Source organism: Aquarana catesbeiana, linkage group LG08 (assembly GCF_042186555.1).
Source record: "Aquarana catesbeiana isolate 2022-GZ linkage group LG08, ASM4218655v1, whole genome shotgun sequence".
In the NCBI taxonomy this organism is placed as follows: Eukaryota; Metazoa; Chordata; class Amphibia; order Anura; family Ranidae; genus Aquarana; species Aquarana catesbeiana.
In genome coordinates this window covers 204,253,232-204,273,451 of record NC_133331.1, presented here as the reverse complement: position 1 = coordinate 204,273,451, position 20,220 = coordinate 204,253,232, and the positions used below count along the sequence as shown (strand labels likewise).

Below are 20,220 nucleotides of genomic sequence, written 5' to 3'. Positions count from 1 at the left end.
CCTATCTGCAATGCTGATTGTGGAAAGATCAATACCTACAAGTCAACTGTGAGTTGAATGGTCGATAAATGGCTGACACCACAAATTTTCCCTAGATTCTCTCTGACTCTTTAAATTTGTAAATCCTGTTGCAAGGCCTTTCGAGATGGTAGACTGTGTGCATGTGGGACGTGGCTGAGAACCGGGTGTTTTTTTTAATGAAAACGTTGTCAATTTTTAACAGTACTATTGTGTTAATCACCTATTGTGTGTGCCTTATTCTTTAAATTTATGCTGTAATAATGTTTTTCTAACATTATTACAGCATAAATTTATGCTGGCTGCCCATTCTCTGTTTTTTGAACAACTAGTGGGTCCTTTCCCCAATTCTTTTTACTATTTATTCATGTCCATTTAACACTCACCTTGTCAGTGCAATGGGGCCATACACACCATTTATCATTGATCTTGTCAGCATACCCCTGACTAGATAAGGACAGTAATGTTGAAACTACCAGAGGGGAGTATCTTTAATAGCTTTAGATGTCTGAGAGAAGACCATACAGTACCATTTAATGCAAGAAGCTAGCAGCAATAATGAGGAACATAATATATACTAAGCAGTGATGTCATAGCTTTTGAGGTCATTCTAACATAGCCATTGGGTGTGGGTAGAAAAAATAAACAATATAATTTTAACAATTGTTATAAAAAAAAAAAAAGTCAGTTTTCAATAATGTCGCAAGGGCTGTAGATAGCAAATGGAGGGCAACATGTACACCCCCCCCTCCCCCTGAAACATAACCACTGTATTTTTTCTTTGTTACATCCTAATAGGGTTTCAGGAAACAGCACACAAAACGTCAAGTTATGGAAATTAATATTTTATTAATTCTTTTTAAGGCTTTTTATTTTAGTAAAAACTGAATTCTGCTACTTTCCACCACTCAGAAGTATGTACCGTATAAAGCTAACCAGACCCATGAGGAGCACTAGCAAATACATTACAGCCAGGTCTTTGTTATATTTCTGCAAGTTTTTTGTTTTTCTGTTAAAGCAAGTCACAAACCTTAACATAATCTACAGAGACCAATACACAGAAGGATCACCCTAGTTGTCTCTTATAGGAAGTAGTGCAAAATAATTACTTGCAAGTAAAAGGCTTGAAACATTAAATGTTCAGAATGTCATTTTGGAGGACCTTGTTAGGTAGGAATTCCTGGCCAGCATCAATGAATTTTGTCCCAATAATGTGCAGGAAACTGGTCAGTCAATTGTCATATCCCCAGACCGTGATCATTAATGAATTTGCATTAAGAGCTCGTTCTATTACTTGTCCATACCCAGCCATAAACTTATAATCAATAGGTTTATGACTAAACAAGGCCAAAAAGGATAGTTTGGTAGATCCTGTCTCTATCTTGTACCCAGATAATTAAAAATAGGCAGATAATGTGTATCTTGCACATGTACATCTGCCGCAATAACTATACCATAAAATTTTTGCGCATTTAGGGTTGAATTGTGAGCCTCAGTGTAATCACATTGTTTTTAACGAGTGCACAAAAAATCTCCCAACAGCAGCACTAAAAGATGCTTCACAGTAAGCCTCACTGTTTACTATGCAGCAGCTTTCAGTGGTAATCTTGGAAGACTTTTTTACGTACTTGCAGCAAAAACAGTGCGATTACATAGAGAGGACATTGCAAGTAAGTTCCATCTAGACAGTCTGTGCATAGCTGTCAGGTTAGAAAGTTGTGACAATGTCTCTTTAATAGTTATATGTTTTCTATTAGGGGGTTGGTAGCTTTGTATTCTGCTACATAAATGGAGAATCTTGGCACCGAATAGAACAAGGCAGTATATGCTAGTAATAGTATAAAACTGTGCTAATCTCACAGTATGTTTGTGAAAATAACTGAATGGGCCACATATACTATTGGAATGTGATACATATTTTAACCTGAAAGGGATTTTTACTTATTTTGCAATATAGGAAAAAAACTATTTATGGGGATTGAATGTGTGAAGCTGCCGACATCCTAAATATAGAATATATTTTTTATTTTGCAATATAGACAGTGGCCTATAGACCCACTCCACTAGATTTTTTTTCTTGTAATAGTTCTTAATGTAAAAATATTGTAAAGAAGGTGCATATTGTTCTGTAATCATTACTCAATGACGCAGTGAACTTGGAATAGGATATTTGTCAGCAAGTGACAAGATGAACATTAAAATCATCACCATGGCTTGTACGACTTAAAGCAGACTGTCTGAATGCTCATCTCCCTTGCCCTTTTGTCGACAAAATAACTATTTTCTAAAATAGGTACCTGTTCTTATCGTCTTATGTAATTTCTTCACATATAAATTAGAAATCAAGGAAAAAGAATACATAATACCAATTCTGAGATACCATAGATTTTTTTTGTGTAAACAGAAGTATGGAAATTTAAGTAAATTCCCTTTAGAAGACGTCTTATGTTTGTAAATTCTACTTAGTATGAGCAAATTTCTGCCCTGGAGCTGATTCTTTCAATAATGTTAATAACTGCATGGTACTGTGTTATTTCTGATATAAATACAATGATTATTTTATAAAACATACAACGTTTACCAGGTCCCTTTAATGTAAAACATGAACACCCATCGAGGCTCCTAATTTACTCTGCTACCGAACCTCGGGGGCAAAAAATGAATTCTGAAGCCAAACTTTAATATCTTAGTTGATTTCCTTTTCTTGGTTCCCTGCCATAACTGGAGCAATCTATCATAGTGAATAGTAGTTAGAAAACCTTTCAGAAGATCAGCAATTGTAAGGCATGTTTAATGGCTTTAAAAGGCAATTATATTTTGCTTGTAGGAGAACCAATGGTTTTAAACTAAAATAGTTAAACATGAATCTCTGTATACATGCGTGTACGAATGTGATTAATATTGACACATAGGCATGGTAAGTGCACTGCACCAACTTTTCCACAAATGTTTTTCAGCTTACATTCTCCCGCCTTTTTATATGAATTAAAAATTCTAACAGCTAGCATGTTTCCAGAAAAGTGCAGACACAGGTAGTGTCACAGAAACAAGTCTAACCATCTGCCAAGAAGCCTTTCATTCAAGTATCAGCATAAGCAACTCAATGCTCTTCATCTCCAGAAGTGAAGTGTTTAATATGTCATAGCAGAGGGTTTACTACAGGACCCAAACATATGCAATGATATATGAATTCTTCCTGATGTACCCCTGGCCAAGTACCAATTAGTGTGTTAAGAGTATAAAAAAATAAAACTGCTCCCAATTTAATCCGAATCCATTAGCACTACAGATAAAAAGTTTTCCTGCAGACACAGCAACACACTCCTCGTCATCGCTGCCTTGATGGTGCCATAGGCTTATTTGTCCAAATGTTTAGTTCTGGCTTCTCCACTAAACCATTATAGTTCCTCCACAGACAGCATGTGGGGTGCTTTGCCCTTGTGCATTAGCTTGGTTGATCCCTTCTCTATGGACCTTCTGGTGTAGTGGAAACAAGTTCATTTTGACTTCCAAATTCAGAGGACTCCGGTTTCCAGCTTGCCGACTTCTAGAGTCATTCTGTTGGTTATTCAGTGGCTTTCCTATTCATTTTGCTAACATGTGGATTTTAACTCCATTGCATTTTCAGTGAAAAGTAAAATGAAGCGGAGTATGTGCTAGATGTTTTATTCATTGTCCATACAAGGCATAAAACGGACACCTCACAATGCATTGGCTGGTATCCACAGGGCTTTGTTTTGTTCTTGTTCTACAATAACCAGGATCTGAGTGCAAATGTTGACCAGCGCACCTCCTTGAATTACAGCTGATTAAAAAAAAAAAAAATTAGAGAAATGACAAAAAATGAATACTACCCATATAGCAAAAAAAAAAAAAAAAAAAATCACAAAAAGTTAATTATGCAAAGAAATTTCATTTAATTTAAATTTTTACTGCACTTAGGTGTGCCACAACTACAGAGGCTTGGTCTGTGCTCCAAACGAAACATATCAGTTGACAGTAAATAGCTATTTAGTATGCAGATCTTGCAAAAGTGTTGGTTGTGCAGACTGACAGGTAAATATATCACTCATAAACAGCTATCCCATTTAGCTTGCATACATATTTTTGAGGCAATTGGGTTGGTAATTCAGCTATTTTTTGTCAAAAGTGTTTATCAGCTGAGAAATCTAAAATGAAATTTACACAAATTTAAAAGTAAACATGTCACTACACATGACAGGTTAAAATAAGCACATAAGCCAAGTGCCAGTCGCTATACCTTGCTAGAAAAGCCATTACCGCAAGGCACCTTGGGAGCCCCTGCAGTAGTCAACTTTTAAAGTGATATTTAAGGAAAGTTTAAAAACCCCCCCAAAAAACTCAAACATTTTATACTTACCTGCTCTGTACAGTAGTTTTCCACAAAGCAGCCCAGATCCTCCTCTTCTGGGGTGCCCCGCCAGCGCTCCTGCCGAGTGCCCCCACAGCAAGCAGCTTGCAATGGGGGCACACAAGCAGGCTCAGTCCTGAGCCGCTGCTCTGCGTGTCTATTCACACACACAGCCATGGCTAGGCCCCACGCCCCGCTTCTCATTGGCTCACTGCCTATGATTGACAGCAGTGGAAGCCTATGGCTTTCGCTGCTTTCTCAGACAATGAGGAGGGAAAGTCCCCTGAGAGCCGAGGCTCTCATACGCACCGCTGGATCGCGATGCTGGCTTAAGTATTAGGGGGGATGGGAGGCTGCTGCACAGAATGCATGAAGGTAAAAACTTTGAACCTTTAGAATTGCTAACGTATCCAAAGTCAGTGCAAAGTAACACCACAACACATTCCACAATGCAATTGAGTTGCAGTAAAGTTCCACCCTGAGTGGGCTGCCAACATACCACAACTGGCTTTTTGTTTTCATCGCACAGATTGTTCACATCTTTGTTCATTGTGTTCTGGAGGCATTCTTGGGACACTATTTAAAATTAACAAAGCCCTTGATAACTGCAAATGGCACATTACCATGCTTTTCAATACTAAGAGTGATCACCCTCAGCAAGTAGACCATTTTTTTGGTGGTCAGACCAATAAATAAGGAGTTGTGTTTGCAATGGACTGCTGTAATCTGCACATTACACCTTCCTTTTTAACCAAGCCTTGGATTTGTTTTCTTCCATATGCTGCTTTTTATGTTAAAAAGGATAGGTGCACCTTTGGGAACATGTTATATGTTCCCAATGTGGCAACGACTGCCCGGCCCCCCCCCCCCCCCCCCCCCCCCCCCGGTGACAGCAGTGTGGTGAGAAGCTCCCTGTACTAGCTGCCACTTTTTGAAATCAGTGCGTCTGTGCTGGGCTCCACCCACACAGCCACGTAATTTATTCACACAGCTTGTAGTTCTCAATGAACTACCACGGCAATATCATTTATTGATTTCTCCTGTCAGTGTATCTTGCTTGCCCATACAGGATGTGCAGACCAATGATCTGCTGATCGCTTGTGCAATGTTTTACAGTCTCAAAAAAAAATAAAAATAGAAAAAGCAAATTTTTTTACGTACAAAAAAAAATATGCATTTATGGCATCATTTATTTTTCAAAAGTGAACTTATCCTTTAAACAGATTAATGACGACAAGTAGAAGCTGTACATCTTTAGATTACTATTACCATCATTTATCGGGCCACATTCACTCACCTGTGAAATACTTGCTGTATTCCTGCTCAACCTTCTGTGCAGATTCAAACTGCTCTTTGGAATTTTTCTGTGTAACTTTGTCCCTTAGAAAGATTGGGTCCTTTTGTTCCCTATAAACAAAGCAAAAACAAGGGTGTAACAAGGGTGTAAGGGTGCAATTAGGGCGGCTAAGATAGAACACAAAAGACACAGAGGAGAGCAAAAAATCCCAGGAAATTCTTTAAGTATATAAACAGTAAAAGAGGGAGGACAGCTCATATTGGCCCCATAAAGAATGACAAAGGAAATCTGGTTACAAAGGATGGGGAGATGGTGAAGTTATTGAATTTATTCTCCTCAGTCTTCACAAGGGAATCGGGAGGCTTCAGTAACCAAAACGGCAGTGTTTATCTTTATGACACATCCCAGGAAGCACCCTCATGGCTAAAACAGGACAGAATTAGAACTAGACTTGGAAAAATTAACATTAATAAGTCTCCAGGACCAGATGGCTTGCACCCAAGGGTCCTTAGGGAACTCAGTCAAGTTAATGCCAGACCGAGGGGTGTGACCGGATGTGATCGGGGCAGGATGCGAATCTTCTGAACTCCGGCTTTCCTCCTAAACATTACCCATTTGTAGCCCTTCAAACTGACCCTATCCCGGATTATTACAACGGTGCAGGTAGCCGAGACCACAGAGAACCAGAAAATACCATCCTCGATGTCTAAAAAGCGCAAGGAGAGCCACCTGTCGCCGCCATGGTATTCGAGGCAGCTCTGTTCTCAGCGTGGTGGGGACGCTGGCGCCACCATCTTGGTTCCTGTGTTGTCCTCACAGTGCGACAGGCAGCAGAGCGTGAAGATGGAGCAGGTGTCAGACAAAGCACATGGAGCACCAGAGCTATCCCCGCCGCCATCCCCTGAATCAGACGTGGATACTGCGGCAATAACTAAGCCGATCCTGGAAGCAAAAAATAAAGTACAGCATGTTGTATCCTAGTCTTCTTCGGGTCCAATACAAGGGCACAGTCAAGTTCTTTGCTACTCCGCAAGATGCTTGTGATTGGCTGGATAGCAACCCCTGATACCACCCTGGTGCTCAACTTTCCTGGGATGAGGCCTGTTTTGTTTTCCCACTGTTTTACTGCACTTGGAAATCACCTTTCCTTTTGAGTCAACACTAAGTGTGGTGCTGTTGGCACTGCACGTTACTGACTTACACTCCTTTTCTCCACTATGCATGTCAACCCTGCGGTTTGAAGGTTGCACCATTTTATGTTCCGTGAGGAGTCTTGAATGGAGATGTTTTTCATCTAACAATGCCGAACTTTTGATACCAACGGTTGTATCCTTCCATTTTTTTTTTGGTTTTTGGGAACAAGCTGCATACTGGACAATTTTTGTTTGTTTTTTTGGTTTACTAGTTTCTTGTATAACGGGGGGGGGGGGGTTGTTACCATCCAGCTCATTACTTCTTCTACTCCAATTATTGCTCTAACTCATACTTCATATCAGATCTGTTGCCAACCTTGTTGGGTAATAATGGGTATATATGTGGTCTTTTTTTCTTAGAATTTCACTGATGGCTAGCAGGCTCAAGGTAGTGTCTTGGAACGTGAGGGGTTTGAATAACATATTTAAAAGGACGGCTGTTTTCCAGTATCTTAAAAAGGTAAAGCCACATGTCTTCCTCCTGCAAGAGACCCACCGGGAGGGGAGTAAAATTTTGTCCCTGGGCAAACCCTGGATTCAAAGGGCATTTCACTCTACGTACTCCACTTATGCAAGAGGGGTCTCCATCTTGATTAGTAAAGCTGTCTCTTGCACCATACACCAGGTGTTCTCTGACCCCCGGGGGGGGTATCGATATGTGGCTGTGGTACTGGACGTCTTTCACCATACAATGTTGATTGGGAATATATACTTACGCCCTCCTATCCAAGTAAAAGTGTTTTATTATTTAATGGTGAAATTGGCCCCTTTTGCTAATCTGCCTACCCTACTCATGGGGGATTTTAATGCCATTCTAGACCCTACACTAGACTCCTCTAACCCTGATAGGCCAGCTTCTACTGACCTTTGCTCTTGGATGTCTATGTCTGGTCTCTCTGAGCTATGGCACTGGAAGCACCCTAATGTTAAGTCTTATTCTCATTTATCTGCCACCCATAGATCCTCTGCTAGAATTGATTTGGCGTTTGGCAATCCCCCTCTGTTAAGGTATGTTCATGATTCTGAATATTTGGTTGGGGGAACGTATGACCATTGCCCTCTGTCACCCCGACTCTCCCAGTTGGGGGAAGGGGGGGTGGCTGGCGGTTGTCGCCAGACTGGTTTCAGGATGACCAGGTGACCTCCCAGATACAGCGCTCTATTATGACTTACTGGTCTACCAACGTTGGCACGGCTGAGCCAGCATTCGTGTGGGATGAGATTTAAAGCTGTGGTGAGGGGAGAATGCATTTCTGCAATTAAAGCAGCTAGGAAAGATCAGGACGCAGAGTGCAAGATTCTTCTAGCCAAATAAAGGTAGTGTGCATGCCGACTCTCCATCAGAGACCACCTATGCATCGCTACTGGAGACGCTGTGACTTTTGTCTGTACACTTCTCCAATCTGGCCCGCACTGATACTGGGAAGAGGGCAGAGTCCCTATTTGCTCAAGGGGACAAAAACGGCAAACTGTTGGTCCTCTTGGCGGCAGATCAAACAATGCCTGTCAGTATCCCTGTTATTAAAAACACTGGGGGGGACTCAGGTCACGGACCCTGCCGGTATTCTGGCGGAATTTGTGTTTTACTACACTGCTCTTTATTCCCCTATACCATCATATGACATCAATGAGCTAGACAAGTTGTTGAATGAACTTGCCCTTCCTAACTTATCAGACTCGGGGACACTACCCTTCTAGATGCTATTTCAGCTCTAGAAATAGAAGCGGCGATATTAACTTTTCTGCCCAATAAATCCCCAGGCGGATTTCCTGTAGAATTCTATAAACAATACATGGAACAACTTGCCCCAAGACTCAGTATGCTTTTTGGTTATTGCCTAGAAAAATTGAATTTTTGTACTCACCGTAAAATCCATTTCTCGGAGTTCATCGACGGACACAACACCTCCTTAATCTTGACCATTGGGTTATATTGCCTCGGCAATAGTAGGACTAGGCAGGACAAAAAACACCTGGCTACGCCCATGGGCTGTCCTCAGTCAGTATATAACCCCCTCCCTGCTCTACGTATTGAGTTTAGTAGCAAGCAGTAACAGAAGTATCAAAAACTCTGATTAACTCAGAGGAATGGATTTTCGAGGAGTACAAAAATCCGATTTTCTCTTTCGTTCATCGATGGACACAGCGCCTCCTTAATCTTGACCATTGACGTCCAAAAGCAGTGCCAAAGAAAAATGAGGGGTGGGCAAAATAACCCAAGGCTAACCACAAGAGCCCTGACCAGGACACAGGAGCCCCATCTGAAACAAAAAATGTATAAAGAAAAAACATCCCTTATGAGGGAACCCCCCTCTTAAACAGTAGCCTGCAAAAACTTGCGGCCAAAAGAAGCATCCGCAGATGCCAAAATATCTACTTTATAGAATTTAGTGAAGGTATGCGCTGACGGCCAAGTGGCCGCCTTGCAAACCTGCGATATTGATGCTTGATTATGGAAGGCCTAAGAAGTACCAAGCGCCCGAGTAGAATGCGCCGTGACAGGGAAAGGAGGAACCCGACCATTAATAGAATAGGCCTGAGTCACAGTCTGTCTGATCCATCTGGAGATGGTAGCCGAAGAAGCGGCTAGCCCTTTCCTTGGTCCTTGTGTAACAAAAAAAAAAAAAAAAAAGTGAGTCTGACCTCCGGAAGGATTCCTTGGGATGAGCCGGCTTGGGACACAAGGACGGCAGGCAACACAATGTCCTCTTTCAAATGGAAGTCAGAGACAACCTTGGGCAAAAATGACGGACAGGGACGAAGAACCACTTTATCCCTATGGAGTACTAAATAGGGACTACAACAGGGTAATGCCGCCAACTCCAAAACCCTGCGGGCCGAGGTAACAGCCACCAGGAATGCCACCTTCTGGGACAACGTAGGTAAGGGAATCTCCTGAATATTCTGGAATGGAGGTTTCTGGAGAATAAATAGCACCAAGTTTAAATTCCATGGCGGCAAAAGAGACCATACCGGCGGATCCACATGCCGGACTCCTTGAATGAAGCTACGAACTAAAGAGTGAGTGGCTAGAGGTCGCTGAAAGAAAACTGCTAAGGCAGACACCTGGCCCTTGATGGTGCTCAAAGCCAACTTCTGCTTAACACCCTGTTGAAGAAAAGCCAAGATCCGAGCCACAGAAAAGGATCGAGGATGAACGCCAATCGACTCACACCATGAAATGTACTCTTTCCACGTACGATGGTATATCTTACTAGAAGTCAACTTCCTCGCCTTCACCATAGTAGGGATCACAGATCCCTACAGACCTCTATCTCTCCGTACCTGGCTTTCAATGGCTAGGCCATTAAAACCAGTTACTGTAAAGCAGGATGGAAGCTCAGCCCTCGGTACAACTGGTCCTCTTTTAGAGGTAGCTTCCAAGGGACGTTTACGGCCACCGGAAGACTTTTGCCCTCGGTCCTTCACAGCCACCACGGAAGAGGAAGGCATTGGCCCCGCAGTGACACTAGGACGACTGCGGTGTCTACCAGAGGAACTTGCGAGATTGCCATGAGCCTCAGTTACTTCCCGTTGAACCTGCTGAAGGGGCCGACGTTTGAGAAGAAAAACTACTAACCTGGTCAGCATTCACTCCAGAGTCAGACCCAGGTAGCCGAATTTCCTGGACAGGGCTAAAGGGGACCTTGGGTAGTTCGGACGTCACCCGAACCTTTACTGGAATTATACCCACACAAGGAGACACAGGGCCCCCTGAAGTGGACAAATTCTGTCCCCCTTCTTTGGTACCCCCAAAAGGTTCAATTCATGGACCCCCTTGACGCTCACGAAGGAGGTCCATGAATCTGGAAACCAGCAAAGATGCCCCCCCACCCCAGCAATGGGTGAGGGCAGACCTTCACACTAAAGGAGTCTTGTCAGTGGATTTGGAGAAGCCTGCTCTAAGCTTACCAGACCAAGATTGCTTGGAACTTCACGGGGAAGACAGGAGAGATCCGTTTCCTTTATCTGCCATCCCAGGAGCCCGAAAGAATTTCTTATGGGCTGAGAAGGAAGGCCTCGTCGCAGACAAGGCTGGGTGGCTGGGTCCACAGTTGTACAGTCCTCTTCTTTCTAAACTCCCTGTCATAGGTACAAGGCCTCAAAATTGTCAGGAGGAGGAATAACCAGAGTTTGGCCAATCATTATATCAGACACATTCTGGATGATTAAGAATTGGGAAAGGCTTTCTAGCAATAAGCCTCTTTTTAGTGCTTAGAAGAATGTATAGGGGACAACCAGCAACAGGTCTATCTATCTAGAGGGTCCATCGTAGCCAGCATGCTTTGAGAAATCAACAAAGTAACTTCATGAAATTCTGGTGGTGAAAAATCATCTGCAGCATCTGCTAAAACGCCAGCATCCCCCTTGCCTTATGCAAATGGAAGAGCAGCAGGCAGTTCAGGTTGTAACGTCTTAAGATAACCAGAAGAAGGAGAGGCAGAAAAGAGTTTATGGCAACAACCTTTGGAGTAGATCACACACAGTGGCAGCAGAGAATTCTGCCTTAGATAGGCTGCATGTTGCGTGCCTGTGATGGAGCCTGAATTATGAAGCTGAAGCTCTGGACCCTGTTCTGGGACAATATAACTGCTATCAACCTGAGGGGAACTTGGGAGTTTCCTTTGGGTCTGTGGTGTAATCCCTGTTGGTCACATGGGCTCCTATTCCCGAGCGCCTGCAAGCTGCCACTGCTAGGTGAAAAGCTTTCCCTGTGGGATACTTATGGAATAGCAGCAGACTGAGGGGGTTAAGTGTGTCTGCTCTGAAGGAATTGCAGGTGGCATCTGTCAACAGGTAAGACAGTAAACTATCAGCTTACAGCCGGCTGAAAATAGAGGGCAGAAGTGAGCAGTGAGGAGTCTTATGAGCACTACATCACAAGCCAGGGGGGAACTTCCGGTAAGGAGAGGGAAGAGAAGACCACCAATTTGATATAGGTTACCTCTAATACCTAGTAAGCAAGACAACAGTAACCAGGGATAGACACTCAAGTGTAGGTCAATCCATAACCTGTGCATGACAAAACCATTTGTGTGCATGTGGTGTGTCGTTTGTTTACTACATGGATATGTAGTAGACACTACACTATATCCTTTTTCCTACAAGACATGTAGGAACCGGTATGTAAAAGGTACAGAGGAACACTATTTATAGCTGTTTTCATGTCTAGGATCCAGGCGTCACCTGTTACAGTGGGTGGTATTCCCCTGACGGGGTCTTCAGGGTCTGGGGTCCATTGGAATGAACCCCAGCCGTGGACTTATATGACACCCACTCACTCATTGCACCATGTACATTGAACTCAGAATCCAGTGCCTGAAGCAAACAGACTGGCCGCATGACTGTGGAGCCTGGGTACAATTTTCATCAAATGTAACAGATTTGTTAGTTCAATCTTATTTTATTGAAAGAAGCATACAAGAAAATGTATTTCACATAAACATCATTAATAGTAGTAGTGGTGATGACAATAAATCCAGTGTATTCGAAGGATACATAGTGTAATACGTTATGTGTGCAGATAACAAGGAAAAAACATTGTTTTAAACAACATATTAAGACATAACAAGGATAACCAAAGAGCCCTCACCATATACGGGAGGGGATTACATGTAAACTTCATGTGTTTCTACAATCAAACTTATTCCAGAAACCTGTTATGTTGTAAAGGATTAGCTTGTGTGGGTCGTATTTTGCATCTGGATTCTAAGGAGTTCATTGATACGAAGAGGAGAAGGATTAGGGGGAAATTAGAGAAACAGAAAGGTTAGGAACAGGAGTCGCTCCAGCATGGTCATGAGGTGGTACTGTCTAGGTTACCCTCTGCCCAGGGGAAGAAGTCCGATGAGTATCGGAACATGGACCACGAAGTCCACCTAAGAGAGAATGGATTGTCTTTATTAGATTCCTCAGCCAACAGACGTTCAAAGTCTTTGATGCGGTCCACCTCAATAGCCCACTCCCCCAGGGAAGGTACAGTTCTTGACTTCAAATATCTTGGGATCACCATTCTAGCAGTGGCCAAAAAATGGCGTAATACATCTTTTTTAATGGACTTGAGAGTGCCCGGGAGCATGGACAAAAGAGCTTGGGTGAAGGAGAGAGAGCGGTCGCCATCAGTTTGCAGTATAGTAGGAAGATTTGTTGCCAGAATTTCTGTATGGGGGGCATTCCCACCAAATGTGGAGCATGGTGCCCCTGGGACATCGCCAACAAGTATCCGGGTTTGTCAAGTTGAAGTTATGTATTATCGAAGGGCATCTATACCACCTCGTCACCAGTTTAAACCCCTTTTCTTGAGTTTTAGTGGCTAGGGAGAGCTTGTGTGTTAGGATAAAGCATTTTTGCCAGTCAATGGGGGAGATGGAATGTGGGAGATCTTTTTCCCAAGCCTTCATGTAGGGTGGGAGATCAGGGTGAAGAGCATTCAGCAAGAGGGAATAAAGCTGTGATACCACGTGTGTTGGAGGATCGGTTTGGAGGAGTATTATCCTCGAATCCTGTGGGTTCAGCTAGAATATCTGGTACTGATTGAAAGGTTCGGATATAGGAAGTCAGTTGTTGTTTCTGAAGCCATTGCATAGGGTATCTAGAAAGCGATTCGGGGGGGTATCTGGCATTAGAGTGGGGTCTGTACGGAGAACCTGAGAAAGCCTCCTATGGTCTTCTTTCCGCCAAGGTCCAAAGCTTGTCACGTGCATAGCCGGTGGGAAGGCTGGGGTCCCAAATAGGGGGGGGTCATAGGCCCCGAAGGATTAGATATGTTACCGCCAGAGATTAAGCGATCCCAAATTTGGATCGTTTGACGGGTGAGGTCACAGAGGGGGTGTGAACCCCTACAAATTGCGGGTGTGGTCCATGGAAGAGCTGAGAGATCAATAGAGTGCATATGGCTTTCCAAGTGAACCCAGAGCTTAGTTGTATGGTTATGGAACCAGTCCAGTATGCGAGTAAGTATCGCTGCCTTATGGTACAATGAAGCGTCCAGGGCTCCAGCTCCCCCTCTCGCTTTCGGAAGAGATAACGTTCTGTATCTAATTCTAGGACGGGCTGAATTCCAAATAAATTTAGAGAACAGCTGGCGCAATTTCCGAAAATAGGAGTTAGGTATGTATATAGGGATTGTCTGAAATAGGTACAAAAACCGGGGAAGGATATCCATTTTCAAGGTGTTCACCCTACCAAGCCAGGAGAGCCTTTAAATGTGTAATTAGACAGATCGGCTTGAGTTCTGAGAAGTAAGGGGGTAAAATTCTTGGAAAAGAGTTGGGATGCATCCTCTGGTATTTGAATACCAAGGTATCGGATGGAGGTGGAAAAGGCAGTAGAAAGTCTGCGTAGGTCCGACTTTGGCAGAGAAATATTGAGAATTTCCGATTTATTGTAGTTTACTTTAAAGTTACTGACTTCCCCAAATCTCTGGAACTCCTGCATCACCGAGGGTAGGGACGAGTGTGGACGTGTCACAAATAGAAGCAGGTCATCTGCAAACAGAGCAAGTTTAGTTTGAGTGGGTCCGACTGTTATTCCGTGCACAGAGGGATTGTTTCGCAAAGCAATGGCTAAATATTCCATGGTGAGAACATACAGGAGGGGAGACAGGGGGCATCCTTGTTGTGTCCCGTTAGAGATAGAGAAAGCCGACGACAAAGAACCATTCAGTCTTATCCTAGCGGATGGAGAGGAGTAGAGGGACATTATCCTTGAGATCATGTGGGCTCCCAGTCCTATTTGTTGTAAAGACAGCCGAAGGAATTGCCAATCTACTTGGTTGAATGCCTTCTCCGCATCGACTGTTAAGAGGCATAAAGGAATATCGTGAGTTCGGGCATAGTTGGATAAAAGAAGGGTTTTCAGGGTGTTATCCCTTGCTTCCTACTTGATCTAAGTGGATCAAACTGGGCAACAATGGTTGTAACCTGTTGGCTAACACTTTAGCGAAGATCTTCAAATCCACCCCGATCAAGGATATTGGCCTATAATTTGTGCATAAAGTTGGGTCCTTCTCTGGTTTTGGAATAAGGGAAATATGAGCCTCAAGTGTTTGTGGGGAAAACACTGAGCCCTCTGATACAGAGTTGAATACTTTAGTGAGGAAAGGAATAAGAAGGGGAGCAAATAATTTATAAAACTTTGGGGTAAAGCCATCCAGCCCTGGGCTCCTGCCAGTTGGTGTACTCGCAATGGCTTTCGCAACTTCATTTGTTGTTATAGGGGTTTCAAGTTCGGTAATGGTGTCCTCATCCAAAGTGGGGAGCGCGGTTTCCATGATATAAGAGGCTTTGTGCTCCTCTGTAATAGAGGGGGAGCCTGACGACTGGGTCGCAGGTATATTGTATAGGGATTGATAAAAATCCCTGAACGTCTGCGCAATCTTAGAAGGTGAGGAGATTGATTCTCCATGCGGTCCTTGGATATGGGAGATGAAAGTAGAGGATTTTTTTGGGTGCAGGGAGCGGGCCAGTGACCTGCCACACTTGTCTTGGAATTTATATTGATGGAAAGCGAGCTTGTCCGCGAATGTACGTGCAGATGTCTCATATAGACCTCTGAGATGTAATCGGGCATTGGAAACCTCAGTGAGCGTTTCGATTGTTGGGGAACGCTTATGGTCAGTTTCCAGGTTTCGGAGCTTCTGGATTGCATCCACTATAGCGGCCGAGCATTCCTTTTTCAGACGAGATCCTAATTGAATAAAGGTTCCACTTAATACTGCTTTCAGTGCCTCCCAATGGATGGGGAACGACGTGGTATCTTGTGCGTGGTCCCCAAAAAAGTTAGAGATTGTTTCCGAGATACGTGTAATACAGTCCGAGTTAGCTAGCAATGAATCGTTCAAGCGCCGTGTCCACTCCCTGATAGGTGTGGAGGGGAGCGAGAATGTCAAGTGTATAGGGGAGTGGTCTGACCAGATCATAGAGTCTATTTCACACTCAGGAGACCAGTCTAGGCAACTGTTGTCGCTCAATAGATAGTCTATGCGACTATAGGTCTGATGTACCTGAGAAAAATGTGTGTAGTTACGAGCCTTAGGGTACAGTATCCTCCAAACGTCTACAAGGCGTAAGTCGTATAGTGCGCGTTTCAGGGCCCTCAATTTGGGGAATGAGATACGTGACCTTTAGGTGGAGGAATCTAATGTTGGCTCCAGGGGGGTATTAAAATCTCCACCGAGGATGAGCTTGCCCTCCATGAATTCAGATAGAATCTTCAGATATTGCAAAGCTGATGGAACTTGGTTGACATTTGGCAAGTACATGTTAGCTATCGTAAATTTAACTCCCCACAGCAAAAATTTCACAAAGACGTACCTTCCCTGAGGGTCGGAGAGATGATCAAGCAATTCAACGGGCAGGCTTTTGTGAAAAGCTACAGATACTCCCTTAGTTTTCTGGGATGGATTAGTACTATGGATCCATCTGTTGAAATATCTGTTAGAGCAAGGGGTGGAGGCTGATTGAAAGTGCGTCTCCTGCAAGAGGAGTACATTAACTTGGCATTTATGCATTTGATATAGAATTTGTCCACGTTTAGAGGCAACATTGAGTCCATTTACATTGTATGAACACAATTTTAGTTGAGGATGAGACAATACCGTATAGGCCATGGTGGAGCGAGGAGATGGGAAGAAATTTAAAAGTCTAGTAAAAGAGGGGGAGGCGGTTGGGGAAAAAACGGAAAAGAGAAGGTCGTTACAAAAGAGAAGAGGAATGGAGAATGGCTAGTTAGAGGACACCTGGGAAAGGTGTCTCAAAACAAAATCTAATGTGTTCGCAGTAGCAAAACACTCCGTGAAATATCACGTGCTAGGCACAAATCGTGCCAAACCTATTTGGGGAGGGAGGTCGGATTAGTTGTGAACCCGACAACATAGCAGGCATATAACACGTATATACCCGTCTATCATAGTATATTGAATACTTAAAATTTTAGGTTATAGAAGAACATGGCATATATCTAATCAGTGTTTAAAAAAAACACTTGAACACCCATAATCAGTCAGCTATCATCACAAGCAATAGTATGTATAAACAAGCATTTAAAAAAAAAAAAAAAAAAAGGAGGTAACATTGAGGAATTCTACTAGTTCTATGGTGTAGGATCAGTTAGGCCCGGGACCGAGAGGAGACCAAGAAGCCCAGAACAGGTAATAAGGTAGCTTCTGGGAGACTCCAAGTCAGTCAGCGGGTCCCCAGGCCCGAAGAACTAGAAAGGCACATTGGCTACAGGTACCACCTCAGAGACTTAGTGGTGGGCTCCACTCGGGCCGGGCCGCATCCCGATTAAAAGAATCATAGGGTTCTGGAAAATTGGGTAACAGAGGAGGGTTTCTTAAGGAAACGATGCTCATAGTATTCAATTTGGTCTTAGTATGGTCCGTGTGTGGATAAGTGTACAGCTAAGGCTAGGGATGTCCGGTGTCGAATGGAGCCCCCACGCAGCCATAAAAAGCAGTAACATTGCCACCGTCTAATCTACACCCTTTTTTAGATGTAACTGTCCCAGTAAGGGCAACACAGAACCCCCCCACCCCCTGAGCTTAGTAAACTTCTATACCATCCCTGTAAGCGGAGTGGCATGGTTAGTATGAGTTCATAGGAGGGTACAGAGAGAACACAGTACCATTGCAAACCTGGTCCAGTCCCTTAATGAAAACTGTGGAGTGAAAGGTGTAAACCCATTGTAAAACATTGGACAGAAAGAACAAGTAACAGTGCTGACTCACATGGGGAGCCAAATCAGTCTTACAGGGATGTTGGACGTCTTGCTTTAGGACCAAAAGAAGCAGATCTAGATCTTGGACGTCTGTGACGTTGCGGGAGAGGGCCCTGTAGTCCTTGACAATCCTCTGGAGGGTCCAGCCAGTTCGGGATGCTGATAGGGTCTTGTGCAAGGAAGGTGAAGAAGGCAGGAAGTTGTTCAGGGTCCGACAGAACAAACTTACAGTTATCGTCTCGGGTTACCTTGATACTGAATGGATGGCCCCAGGTGTAGGAAGCCCCTGCTTGACGGATCAAATCCAAAAGTAGGTGGACCGCATGTCTCATGTATAAGGTGTTGCAGGAGAGGTCCGGATAGAGGTGTACTGTAGATCCATTGAATTCTACAGGACCCAAGCGCCAGGCCTTACACATAATCTCTTCCTTGAGGGTATAGTAATGGACCCGGCATAGGACATCGCGGGGGCGGTCGCTGCGGTCTCCCCCCATGCCTCCCACTCTATGTACTCTGTCCAGTTCAATAGGGGATGTAACTTCCCTGCCCAGGACCTGGTTGAGGATAGAGACGACAGTGGGTTTTAGATCAGTGCCTGAGGTTGCTTCCGGCACTCCCTGTATCCTAATGTTGTTCCTGCGGCTCCTGTTTTCGCTGTCCTTTATGCGGAGTTGGTGTTGCCGCAAGCAGGATAAGTGTGACATGGTTGCAGATTTGAGGGCCACAATACGAGCCGTATGGTCATCTTGGGTAGTAGCCAGAACGGATACAGCGGTCTCTGTGGTTGAAACCCGATGTTGGAGGGCTTGTAGTTCTACATGGAGGGAGGCTTCCATCTTGGACGCCCAAGATTCAAAGTCCGCCCTAAAAGCAGAAAGAAGGGCTGTGGTCGCAGAACCGGCTGATCCACCCGAGGCCGGAGGAAGTAGCTCCGCGGGGATATCTTCGGTGGAGATAACAGGGGGCATAGCTGCCCCTGTGACAGGGGTTGGAGGGGCCGAGGGCTCACCTGTAGTGTCCTTGCACATAGAGGAGTCCATGTGAACCAGAGAAGGAGGTTTAGATTTGCCTGGGGTGCGACTGGCCGCCAGCTTGTCCTTTCCCGAGCGGGAGTCGAGCGAGGATGTACGGAGTAGGTATCGCTGGATTGAACCTTGCTGCAGCTCAGAGGAGTCAGTGGAGTGAGAGCTTGATGATGACATAGAGATTCCGGGTGTAGGTAATTTGTAACACAGCCTGGTAATGTCGGGAGAGCACAGAGCTCAGTAGCCCATTTCTTCAGCCGTCCATCGTCAGCCAGAAAACATGGTATCTAGTATGGGGGGGTAGGACGGTCGCTACCTGCGACTCTGGAGCCAGGACTGCGTTCCCTGCTAATCTTTTGCACCACAGTATGAGATGGAAACGTGTTGCAGAACTATGGCGAGGTAGCAAACTGTCAGCCAAGGAGTAGTTATTCTGTGAGAAGGGTTACAGGTGGCAGCTGGATCCTCTGGGCAGTTCTTGTGACAGTGTAGGGACAGAGTGATCCAGGAGCAAAGGGGTTAAGGAGACCAAGAGCAAGTGCACATACTGCAGCAGGGTGGAGCAAGATGGCCGTTCCACGTGGCCCCAGGGGCAGTGTTGCACTCCACCCCACAAATGGGGGGTGAATATTAGTTTAATCCCTTGCTGAGGTCACAGTCTACTATGTCAGGGCACCCTGGTGTTTAGGTTGGCCCTGGATTGAGCACAGAGGAGACGGGGAAGCTACTGAGGTGTAGCAAGATGGCCGCCACTTACTGTGTGTGTTGGTAATCCTTCAGGCTGGCATGCAGGGGTGGTACAGGGGAGAACGCAGACTGTGGTCAGTAGGCTGGGCTGCCCCGGTGTTCGTGTAGGAAGAGAGCCAGGTACGGAGTAGCCAGGGAGGACCGGATGTGTAGGCCGGGTGCACCAATATGGCCGCCGCTCCCCCCTGTCAAGGCCAAAGCCGCGACCTGTATTTAAAGCGGCCGGAACACGGGATCGCCGTGTCAGCGGTCCCAGGCTGAGCCGCCCCGGTGTCCGTGCAGGGGGAGAGCCAAGCGCAGAGCGGCCAGGAAGATCCGGATGCAGCCTGTGCGGGCTGGGAGTATTAATATGGCCGCCGCTCGCCTTGCTAAGGCCGAAGCCGTGGCCTGTAGTAAAATCGGCCGGATCACGGGATCGACGTGTCAGCGGTCCCAGGTGACACCTTAGTGTTCAGGGGGACCCCGGGTTCAGTGTAGGTGGTGAGGCAGTCCTGTTAGGGGAAAAAAGATGAAAATATTCCCCAAAACGGCAGGAGCTCTCAATGGGCACGTCTGTTCAGGTCTCCATCCGCCACGCCCCAAAGGTAACATATTTGGATAGGGCTAGTGAGTCCTAAGGTGATAAGCAGTAAGATCTTGATAGAAATGTCAGTCAAAGGCGGTGAAAAATAGAAAAAAACATCTTCTCCAACAGGAGAAGGGAACCATCACCTAAGGACACTAGCAAAAAATGGAGGGCTTCATGGAAAGGGTGGGGTTTTATGGGAACACTGAGAGGCAGTTCCCAGCAAAGCTTTTACCAGTGTCTAATCAGCTGAAGGTAGCGGCATATAACCCATGGTCTAAGAG

The 20,220-nt window shown here is 44.8% G+C and overlaps 1 protein-coding gene across 1 annotated transcript in view; it reads right to left on the bottom strand.

Moving 5' to 3' along the window:
- Positions 1-847: 847 nt before the first annotated feature.
- The window catches only part of DLG5 (discs large MAGUK scaffold protein 5), a gene marked incomplete in the record, with an annotated part of 215,519 nt that continues 196,146 nt past the window's right edge, over positions 848-20,220 (bottom strand). Inside the window, 2 exon segments of the mRNA XM_073596836.1 lie at positions 848-3,823; positions 5,688-5,797. Of these exon segments, the coding sequence (XP_073452937.1) occupies positions 3,720-3,823; positions 5,688-5,797 (214 nt within the window).